The sequence below is a fragment of the Brassica rapa genome, unplaced genomic scaffold, assembly GCF_000309985.2.
Source record: "Brassica rapa cultivar Chiifu-401-42 unplaced genomic scaffold, CAAS_Brap_v3.01 Scaffold0018, whole genome shotgun sequence".
Classification (NCBI taxonomy): domain Eukaryota; kingdom Viridiplantae; phylum Streptophyta; class Magnoliopsida; order Brassicales; family Brassicaceae; genus Brassica; species Brassica rapa.
In genome coordinates this window covers 55,001-67,083 of record NW_022609964.1, presented here as the reverse complement: position 1 = coordinate 67,083, position 12,083 = coordinate 55,001, and the positions used below count along the sequence as shown (strand labels likewise).

At 48.1% G+C, this 12,083-nt stretch overlaps 1 protein-coding gene across 1 annotated transcript; it reads right to left on the bottom strand.

The window, feature by feature from the left end:
- Positions 1-55: 55 nt before the first annotated feature.
- On the bottom strand, positions 56-2,283 carry LOC117129548 (the record flags this gene model as incomplete). The annotated part of the gene is made up of 6 exons (XM_033282969.1): positions 1,803-2,283; positions 1,480-1,595; positions 1,203-1,373; positions 978-1,050; positions 390-620; positions 56-299 (listed from the first exon to the last, which is right to left on the bottom strand). Coding segments are annotated over exons 1-6 (1,316 nt in total), but the record flags the coding sequence as incomplete, so codon positions are not given.
- Positions 2,284-12,083: the final 9,800 nt, after the last annotated feature.

Below are 12,083 nucleotides of genomic sequence, written 5' to 3'. Positions count from 1 at the left end.
TGGGCTTGAAACAACTTCTAAACTCGGATACTCGCAGATGGACGGGATGGAGAACCTCCGGTTTGTTAAATTCATATCTTCCTGGGCCGAGTATCTTTGATGATGATTCCAATTTGGATTGACTCCTTGTTGAGCGTAGAGTGCAGGAAAATTAGTTTCATGGACAATGTCCTCCTGGTTGGTGAGATACGCCGTTTTGATTGAACACATATCCTGGTGAGTCTTTGGGTTAGCTGTTTGGTGCAACTGGTTGGCTTCTGGTTCAGCTACTGATTTGATGGCCGCATCATACCCTCTCCCTTGAAAAAGTTTCGACCTCGAAACAGGATAATCTGCACCAAGATAGAGCAAGTCAGGTTTCATCCTCTTTTGAGATTCTATGACCTTACCTTGGTATTTGATCGGTTTGATCTTTGATGGCACATCTGGTGGCTCTTCTTTGAGTGGGGAAGACATGACTACTCCTCTGATTTGGTCTGGCATTCTGATGGGGGTCGCATGACCTGGTGGGTCGTCTGGGATCAAGGAGTTTCTTGTGGTAACTTCTTGTTTTACTTTGGCATCTAAACACCTTGTGACCTCCTTGTGTGGCTCACCCATGTAATCAGTTGCCTCTGTTCCTGAAATAAACTCAACACTTCTGGTAGGAAACAAGTGCATTATATCTGGGTTTGAAAATTTATAAATAATACAAGTAAAGTTCAGATTTACCCAAATGGTTTTAGCTAGTTGAAGGATGTTTTGCTTTTTGGCAGCTTGTTTGCTTTTGATGCTTCTTGCATCTCCTTCAACGTTTTGTGGACAAGTCAGGTGCTGTCCCTGGTTTTCTTTCAACCTTTTACCATGGCTTTGTCGTCCATCACCTTGTCTTATCCCTGGATCAAAACTCTTTGGCAAAGACAAGTGCATAAATCCAGAATTTGAAAGTTTTAATGGAACAAGACTATCAGTTCTTTTATTTAAATCAAGTGATGTACCTAATATCAGAACTGGTGTCCTTTGTCTTTGGGCCGTGCACTTCTTCTGAGTTCCTAAACCTGTCTCAAAATCCTGTGGGAAAGACAAGTGCATCAATGTTGTCAAGGAGTAAGAAAGAACACACTGATCTAAAGTAAAACTTACTTTGAGTTTTGGTACTAGAAAAATCAATGGTTCTCGTTTTATCTTCCAATTGTGGAGTGGCTCAAGAATGATCTCATGACCTTGGACTTCTCTTGGAGTAGTCTCAGCAACTCTGGTACATTCAGTCGTGGCCTCACTTTCTTGTGGTTCACTCTTTTGAGTTGTAAAACTTTGGCTTGTATTCTGCCTCCATTTGTTGGAAATATTATGCTCATTACTCTTTTGGTTCCTATGTTCCAAACATGGGCTTCCTGTACCACGAATACACAAATTAGCTTTACTAATTATATCTTGTTCTTGGATCACACCTGGTGTAGTGCTGGTCGGATTGGGCAGTATAGATGCCTTGGAATTGACCTCCTTAGGCAACATGTAATGCATTATATCTAGAACTTTATTCTGGTTCATCACAAAAGCTCCTCCTGGTGGTTCTTCTTTAATGGAATCATGCTCTTTAGGACATGTATTAACACCTTTTGACATAGACAAGTGCATCATACAAGTATTGGGAACCAACAAATTAGATTGAATTAAACTATCACTTGCTTTTGATATATCAATTTTCTCTCCTAGTGATGTTTCTTTCAATTTCTTAGATGGACACACAGCAGCAAAGTGCCCACGCTTATGGCATCTATAGCAAGTTGGGTTCTTGGGTTTCACAAGGTCAGAAGACTTACCTTGGTTTGATGTGTTCTCCTCCTTTGGTTCTAGAGTCTCCTTGAGCTTTTGACACATCTCTTGTAACTTTTGCAGTTCAGGTAAGGGTGTAGTGATTGACTGTGGCTGAGCCTTGTGTAATTGAGCCGACCTCTTAAACCCTTCTTGGTGTGTAAGTACACTAGATGATATCTTCTTGGGTTCATGGTCGTGAGCCTTCTTTGGTTTAGGAACAGCATGCAGTTTTGGTGTAGACATCACCTTCCTCGGTGTTGCTGGACAATGGAACTTTGATGTGGCATCTACTTGGTCTTGATACTTCTCTGCAAACTCCTTATACATCCTGACTTTAAGGTCTCTCCAATCTACCACAGGCTGGTTGTAGATGCTTGGACTGCTCTCCTTTAGCCACCATTTGTAAGCATTCCCCGTGAAGGCTTGGACAGCTGGTGATTGCTTCTTTTCTTTGGGAATGTTGTTGGACCGCAGCCACATCTCCATGTTAATTTCCCAACTCAAATACACCTCAGGGTTCTTGCTCGAACCAACACTAGAGTGTTGGATGTATAAGCAGAATCTTTGCTTACTCCCTTCTTTTGGCCGGTTGGTGTTTGTTGAGCTCTCTTCGTGCTGGTGGGTTTAGGTCGAGCTGATACACTATATGGGGCACGTCCATAGCGTACTGCCTTCTCTGCTTCCTTGGTAAGGTAGTAATCTTCATACAACTCGTCCTCCTTTTCCCCACCATAATCTGTCCAGGGACAGCTTGGTCTTGACCAAGAGTATTTGATTGGTGTATCTTCTTCATCCTATCTACTAAGGGACCTAGAGAAACTTTGCTCAAGAGACTCTGGTTCATCTCCACCCTCCTCATGATGGCGTCCATAACTGATTTCAGATTCAGTTTCATAAGAAGACTGGTGTTCTTGGTCTTCTCCTTCATCACTTAAGTCATCCGGTTCTTCTCCCCAATCTATTTCTGAAATATTTATTTCACTTAGATCATCTTCTTCATACTCCATAGCCTTAGAATTGATGTACCTTGCAAGATAAATATATCAAACTAGTGGCTTAGGTATCTGGTAGAGAAAATGAACAAAATAAGCAATGAAACTTATGCTAAACCTATAAATATGCAAATAATGGACCAAGTGAACTAAACTAAGTTGAATATTTTTCTTTTTTTTTTTGAATGCAGGCTCGTGATAAATCAAATATGGAGTAATAATAAAACAAAAGTCATGAAAATATTGAAGCAAAAAAATAACACTGATTTTTTTTTTTTTGTAAGAAATGCAAACAACCTAAAATGGAAACAAATCTATGAAGGAATGCAAGCAAACCTAAATGGATTTTTTTTTTTTTAAATGCACAATGATATGCACGAAATACACTATAATGAGATGAAATTATGCAAGCAAATATGAACAATAATGATAAGAAGCAAATGCAATGACAATATATATATTTTTTTGAATTTTCTTTTATGGGATGTAAATAAACCGAGAGGGGCAAATAAAATAAAATGCAAATAATTTTTTCTTTTCTTTGAGGCAATAAAATGATGATACAACCTAAATGTATGCAATATGAAGAATATGGTAATAAAATTCGAAAATGATAAGTTCTCTTTTTAATGAGGAAACTAGGAAATGAACTAATAAAAAAAAATTCAAATATGGTAAGGGGAAATGAATGCAAACAACTAGCCTAATATTCAAAACAATTTCGTGGATCAAAACTAGCTAACTTCTTCTTCTTTAATTTTCTTTTCTCAAGAACACAAAATGCAGAAATTCAAACTTGAAGCAAATAACAATTTTTATGGCTTTTTGGTTTTATAAATGAAAACTAAACAAGAATGAAAGATAGAAATGATAGAAAGGATTAATATAACCTGGGTTAGGAGCCTTTCGGCTCTGATACCAAATGTTACAGGCTGGGAAGCAGGGTCGATGAGATGGGTGAATGATGGGTCGATCTTATCGATAAGGATGAGATCGGACGGGAAGATGGTGAAGTTGGCCGACTTGCTAGCCCTTTCTATCCAAACTAACCTGAAAACAAAGAGAAACAATGAGTTTACGATTAATGAAAATAATCACAGGAACTAAAAGATAAAAGGGGATGGAATGGTTTATGGATAGATGATGTTGGATAGATGATGATTGACTCTCTCGATCCGTGGGTGCTGATTGACTCACTCAATCTGTGTCTCAGGGCTCTTGTATCACACAAAGAACCTATGAACCACGAGCTCAATAGCTTTCTAATGTATCTCACACTTAGAAACTAAAAAACAGATTTTTAAGCAAAGAAAACTCTTTGATAAAAGATAAATTGAATATTATTTCTTAAGGATTGAAAAAGGTGAATCTAAAGTATACAAATGGGTCTGCTTATACAGAGCATGACCTCAGACAGAGACCAAACGGTCACAAAAAAGAAAGGAAACAAAAACTAAACAAGGAAACTGATAAACTAGCCGTTAGGAGAATTTCTTGGTTCCAATGGCTTTTTTCAAGGGATTTGATTCTGGTTTTGTATCTGGACGGTTTGAGGCTGTAAGTGAGCTTCTTGGGAACTTCTTTACTGAAGAAATATGTATAGAAGTCGTGCCAGTCTTGATGGTAAAAGAGCTGTTGAGAATTGATGGCTTTTGACTCCAAAAATGGCAAGTATGGTCTTGTTTGATTCTGAATAATCTGATGGATGCTGGTGCATTGTAAGAACGTCTCTGACTCTCCTGGACGTTTGGATTGGTCTCCTGAATGGTTAGATATCTCTCCTGGTCGCCAATGTCTGGTTTGCAATTGATTGAACCGGCCAGCTTCCAAATAAGGCAAGTGCAGAACTGGTTTGTCCGGTTTTGAGAAATTGATCATAACTCCATATTTCCGTGGACTATTCTTCTCATTCTTGGCTTGTTAGAAAGCTAAGATATCCTTCTTGAAGTCCAAGCTTTGATTTGGGTCGGAACGCTTCTTTGTTGGGCTTGAAACAACTTCTAAACTCGGATTCTCGCAGATGGACGGGATGGAGAACCTCCGGTTTGTAAAATTCATATCTTCCTGGTCCGAGTATCTTTGATGATGATTCCAATTGTAATTGACTCCTTATTGATCGTAGCGTGCAGGAAAATTAGTTTCATGGACAATTTCCTCCTGGTTGGTGAGATACGCCGTTTTGATTGAACACATATCCTGGTGAGTCTTTGGGTTAGCTGTTTGGTGCAACTGGTTGGCTTCTGGTTCAGCTACTGATTTGATGGCCGCATCAATCAGTACACATATCAGAATGTTGGTCCTTGGACTCAGCATGCTGACCCTTCCCGTGGACTGTTCGGGTGATTTTGGCCCACGTGGGCTGTCTGTTCAGTACACACAGGACGTCCGAAGGTGTCCGTCAGCACACACATGACGTCTGTGTGTGTCCGTCAGCACACAAAGGACGTCCATGTGTGTCCGTAAGCACACACAGGACGTCTGTGGCTGTCTGTGTGTCCGCGTGTATCCGTCAGCACACACAGGACGTCCGTGGCCGTCCATCAGTACATATATCAGCACGTCGGTCCTTGGACTCAGAACGCTGACCCTTCCCGTGGACTGTTCGGGTGATTTTGGCCCACGTGGGCTGTCTGTTCAGTACACACAGGACGTCTGTGGCTGTCTGTGTGTGTCCGTGTGTGTTCGTCAGCACACACAGGACGTCCGTGGCTGTCCATCAGTACACATATCAGCATGTTGGTCCTTGGACTCAGCACGCTGACCCTTCCCATGGACTGTTCAGGTGATTTTGGCCCACGTGGGCTGTCTGTTCAGTACACACAGGACGTCCGTGGGTGTCCGTCAACACACACATGACGTCCGTGTGTGTCCGTCAGCACACACATGACGTTGGTGTGTGTCCGTCAGCACACACAGAACGTCGGTGGCTGTCTGTGTGTGTGTGTGTGTGTGTCCGTCAGCACACAAAGGACGTCTGTGGCTGTCCATCAGTACACATATCAGCACGATGGTCCTTGGACTTAGCACGCTGCCCCTTCCCGTGGACTGTTCGTGTGATTTTGGCCCAAGAGGGCTGTCTGTTCACTACACACAGGACGTCCGTGGGTGTCTGCCAGCACACACAGGACGTCCGTGGGTGTCCGCCAGCACACACAGGACATCCGTGGCTGTCCGTGTCTGTCCGTGTGTGTCCGTCTGTGTCCGTCAGCACACACAGGACGTCCGTGGCTGTCCATCAGTACACATATCAGCACGTTGGTCCTTGGACTCAGCACGCTGGCCCTTCCCGTGGACTGTTTGGGTAATTTTCGCCCACGTGGGCTGTCTGTTCAGTATACACAGGACGTCCGTGGGTGTCCGCCAGCACACACAGGACATCCGTGGCTATCCATGTGTGTCCATGTGTGTCCGTGTGTGTCCGTCTGTGTCCATCAGCACACCCAGGACGTCTGTGGCTATCCATCAGTACACATATCACCACGTTGGTCCTTGGACTCAGCACGCTGCCCCTTCCCGTGGACTATTTGGGTGATTTTCGCCCACGTGGGCTGTCTGTTCAGTATACATAGGACGTCTGTGGGTGTCTGCCAGCACAGACAGGACGTCTGTGGCTGCCTGTCAGCACACACAGGACGTCCGTGGCTGTCCGCGCGTGTCCGTGTTTGTCCTTGTGTGTCCGTCAGCACACACATGACGTCTGTGGCTGTCCATCAGTACACATATCAGCACGTTGGTCCTTGGACTCAGCACGCTGACCCTTCCCGTGGACTGTTCGGGTGATTTTGGCCCACGTGGGCTGTCTGTTCAGTACACACAGGACGTCCGTGGGTGTCCGTCAGCACACACATGATGTCTGTGTGTGTCCGTCAGCACACACAGAACGCTGACCCTTCCCGTGGACTGTTCGGGTGATTTTGGCCCATGTGGGCTGTCTATTCAGTACACACAGGACGTCTATGGGTGTCCACCAGCCCACACAGGACGTCCTGGCTGTCTGTTGCTGTCTTTCAGCACACACAGGACGTCCATGGCTGTCCGTGTGTGTCCGTGTGTGTCTGTCAGCACACACAGGACGTCTGTGGCTGTCCATCAGTACAGATATCAGGACGCTGGTCCATGGACTTAGCACGCTGGCCCTTCCCGTGGACTGTTTGGGTGATTTTGGCCCACGTGGGCTGTCTGTTTAGTACACACAGGACATCCGTGGGTTTCCGTCAGCACACACAGGACGTCTGTGTGTGTCCGTCAGCACACATAGGAAGTCTGTGGGTGTCTGTCGGCACACACAGGACGTCCGTGTGTGTCCGTCATCACACACAGGACGTCCGTGGCTGTCTGTGTGTATCCGTGTGTGTCCGTCAGAACACACAAGACGTCTGTGGCTGTTCATCAGTACACATATCAGCACGTTGGTTCTTGGACTCAGCACGCTGACCCTTCTCGTGGACTGTTCGGGTGATTTTGGCCCACGTGGACTGTCTGCTCAGTACACACAGGACCTCTGTGGGTGTCCGTCAGCACACACATGACGTCCGTGTGTGTCGGTCAGCACACACAGGACGTCCGTGTGTGTCCGTCAGCACACACAGGACGTCTGTGGCTGTCTGTGTGTGTCCGTGTGAGTCCGTCAGCACACACATGACGTCAGTGGCTGTCCATTAGTACACATATCAGCACGTTGTCCTTGGACTCAGCACGCTGACCCTTCCCGTGGACTGTTCAGGTGATTTTGGCCCACGTGGGCTGTCTGTTCAGTATACACAGGACGTCTGTGGGTGTCCGTCAGCACACACATGACGTCTGTGTGTGTCCGTCAGCACACACAGGACATCCGTGGCTGTCTGTGTTTCCGTCAGCACACACAGGACGTCCGTGGCTGTCCATCAGTACACATATCAGCACGTTGGTCCTTGGACTCAGCACGCTGACCCTTTGCATGGACTGTTCGTGTGATTTTGGCCCACGTGGGCTGTCTGTTCAGTACACACAGGACGTCCGTGGGTGTCCGCCAGCACACACAGGACGTCCGTGGCTGTCCGTCAGCACACACAGGACGTCCGTGGATGTTCGTGCGTGTCCATGTCTGTCCGTGTGTGTCCTCAGCACACACAGGACGTCCGTGGCTGTCCATCGGTACACATATCAGCACGTTGGTCCTTGGATTCAGGTGATTTTGGCCCATGTGGGCTGTCTATTCAGTACACACAGGACGTCCAGGGTGTCCGCCAGCCCACACAGGACATCTGTGGCTGTCTGTTGCTGTCCGTCAGCACACACAGGACTTCCGTGGCTGTCTATGTGTGTCTGTGTGTGTCCGTCAGCACACACAGGACGTCCGTGGCTGTCCATCACTACACATATCAGCACGCTGGTCCTTGGACACAGCACGCTGGCCCTTCCCGTGGACTGTTCGGGTGATTTTGGCCCACGTGGGCTGTCGGCACACACAGGACGTCCGTGGGTGTCTGTCAGGACACACAGGACGTCTGTGGCTGTCTGTTAGCACACACAGGATGTCCGTGTGTGTCCGTCAGCACACACAGGACGTCCGTGGGTGTCCGTCAGCACACACAGGACGTCCGTGTGTGTCCGTCATCACACACAGGACGTCCGTGGCTGTCTGTCTGTGTCCGTCAGCACACACAGAACGTCCGTGGCTGTCCATCAGTACACATATCAGCACGTTGGTCCTTGGACTCAGCACGCTGACCCTTCCTGTGGACTGTTTTGGTGATTTTGGCCGACGTGGAGTGTCTGTTCAGTACACACAGGACATCTGTGGCTGTCTATGTGTGTCCGTGTGTGTCCGTCAGCACTCACGGGACGTCCGTGGCTGTCCATCAGTACACATATCATCATGTTGGTCCTTGGACTCAGCATGCTGACCCTTCCCGTGGACTGTTCGGGTGATTTTGGCCCACGTGGGCAGTCTATTCAGTACACACAGGACGTCTGTGACTGTCTGTCCGCACACACAGGACATCCGTGGTTGTCCGGGGCTGTCCGTGTGTGTCCGTCAGCAGACACAGGACGTCCGTGGCTGTCTATCAGTACACATATCAGCACGCTGCCCCTTCCTGTGGACTGTTCAGGTGATTTTGGCCCACGTGGGCTGTCTGTCATCACACACATGACGTCCGTGTGTGTCCGTCAGCACACACATGACGTTTGTGTGTGTTCGTCAGCACACACAAGACGTCTGTGGCTGTCCGTGTGTGTCTCTGTGTGTCCGTGGGTGTCCTCCAGCACACACAGGACGTCCGTGGCTGTCTATGGCTGTCTTCAGCACACACAGGACGTCCATGTGTGTCCGCCAGCACCCACAGGACATCTGTGTGTGTCCGTCAGCACACACAGGACGTCCGTGGCTGTCCATCAGTACACATATTAGCACGCTGGTCCTTGGACTCAGCGCGCTAGCCCTTCCCGTGGTCTGTTTGGGTGATTTTGGCCCACGTGGGCTGTCCGTCAGTACACACAGGACGTCCGTGGGTGTCCGCCAGCACACACAGGACGTCCGTGGCTGTCCGTGTGTGTCTGTTTGTGTCCGTCAGCACACACATGACGTTCGTCGCTGTCCATCAGTACATATATCAGCACGTTGGTCCTTGGACTCACCACGCTGATCCTTCCCGTGGACTGTTCGGGTGATTTTGGCCCACGTGGGCTGTCTGTTCAGTACACACAGGACGTCTGTGGGTGTCCGTCAGCACACACAGGACGTCCGTGTGTGTCCGTCAGCACACACAGGACGTCCATGTGTGTCCGTCATCACACACAGGACGTCCGTCGCTGTCTGTGTGTGTCCATGGGTGTCCGTCAGCACACACAGGACGTTCGTGGCTGTCCATCAGTAAACATATCAGCACGTTGGTCCTTGGACTCAGCACGCTGACCCTTCCTGTGGACTGTTCGGGTGATTTTGGCCCATGTGGGCTGTCTGTTCAGTACACACAGGACGTTCGTGGCTGTCTGTGTGTGTCCGTGTGTGTACGTCAGCACACACAGGACGTCCGTGGCTGTCCATCAGTACACATATCAGCATGTTGGTCCTTGGACTCAGCACGCTGACCCTTCCCGTGGACTGTTCGGGTGATTTTGGCCCACGTGGGCTGTCTGTTCAGTACACACAGGACGTCTGTGGCTGTCTGTCAGCACACACAGGACATCCGTGGCTGTCCGTGTGTGTCCATCAACACACAGGACGTCTGTGGCTGTCCATCAGTACATATATCATCACGCTGGTCCTTGGACTCAGCACGCTGGCCCTTCTCGTGGACCGCTTGGGTGATTTTGGCCCACGTGGGCCGTCTGTTCAGTACACACAGGACGTCCGTGGCTGTCCGTTAGCACACATAGGACGTCTGTGGCTGTCTCTGTGTGTCTGTGTGTGTCCGTGTGTGTCCGTCAGCACACACAGGACGTCCGTGACTGTCCATCACTACACATATCAGCACGCTGGTCCTTCCCGTGGACTGTTCAGCTGATTTTGGCCCATGTGGGCTGTCTGCTCAGTACACACAGGACGTCTGTGGGTGTCCGTCAGCACACACAGGACGTCCGTGTGTGTCCGTCAGCACACACAGGACGTCCGTGTGTGTCCGTCACCAACACAGAACGTCCGTGGGTGTCCGTCAGCACACACAGGACGTCTGTGTGTGTCCGTCATCACACACAGGACGTCCGTGGCTGTCTGTGTGTTTCCGTGTGTGTCCGTCAGCACACACATGACGTCTGTGGCTGTCCATCAGTACACATATCAGCACGTTGGTCCTTGGACTCAGCACGCTGACCCTTCCCGTGAACGTCCAGCGGAATATTATTTCGAAGACATTGGAAAAACATGGCGAGAATTAAGCATGACGTGAAGCAAGCACGACAGGAAGCAAGCACGATGGGATCGAAGCTCGACAGGAAAACCTGAAATTGGACGAAAACCCTAATTTCAGTATTATGGAAGTTTTCGATGAAGCCGAAGGATCAGGAAATATTTACCACCAAGGTCAGAGTTTAGATTGGAGTTTATTAAAAATATTTAGCTCATTAGAACGGGAGCGGAAAAATATTCGGGATTGATCGCGGGACGAAAATATGCCGGAAGAGTCAAAAATCGTGTAAACCGACCAAGAAGCGCGAGGTGTCTCTATGCATATGGCCAGGATTCTGTCTATCACATCAGTAGCTGAGTGTCAACACAAGGAGGAGGTGTAGACGTGCATGGAAGCAGTCCATGCAGCCTGACACATAGAAGCACGAGGTGGAGCGGCCAAGCACGAGATGTCGCGACACATGCGGCCAGCCATGTGTGTGATGCTGTGGCGCTTTGTATGAATTCCAGTCATGCAGCCTGACATCTGGGAGGAGTGGTGGCGCCCTGCATGATTCCTGGCCATGCTGAAGGACATGTGGAGCACGAGGTGTCGCCGTGCATGCGTCCGGAGCCATGCAGAGTGCACACGGGCGGCCACCTATCTGAATCTGATTGGCTGCTGTATTCTATAAATAGGCCACGACCCCAGCTCATTTGAGGACATCCAGACCTGTCCAAAGCCAGTGAAAAACGTTAGAGAAAAGTAGAAAAAGAAAGCAACTGATTCTGAGCTAATTCGAGAGTTTTAGAGAGTTTTTGAGGTCAGTTCTCTACTGATTTCGAGTCAGCGCCTAGGCAAGGTTCTATCCAACTGAAGATCAATCAAGTGAAGATCAGTTCAGATGGGAAGCAAGTCAACGTGGCTAGAGAGGGAGAGAGAAACAAAATGGCCGACTTAGAGTCTAGTCGATTCTCACCGAGAAGGCCAGTTCCGTCCAATCGGCGATTCTATACGATAGTGATGCGGAAGCTCTGTCCAAATGAATTCGTCCAGGCCACCCAGTTCCTTTGATGATCAAGTGGAGGTGATTTCCAGATATAGTTCAGTTCCACTTTTTCAGATCAGTCGAAGTTCTGCTCGATACTCCACTGGGAAGTCCGAAGAACTGTCAAGAAGCTAAAGGAGGTTCTGTCCGAGTCCAGATCAGTCCGTCCAGACCTGTCAGTGTCTACATTATCAAGACAAGGTTCTGTCCAAGTCGAGATCAGTCCAGTCCAGTCCAGTCATGTCGTCAATTGGGTTTTGGCCAAGTCTTCTCTGATCAACCAGCTGCTTATTGGCAAAGAACACTGTGAGTTACGATCAATTGATTGCTGACTTGTTTTCATGCAAGTTCCCATTACTTGGAAGTTGGATAATGGAAGGGGGCCGGGTCTAATTGAGTAACGGTTTGATTAGTTAATAGTTGAGGTTTGGTTGATTA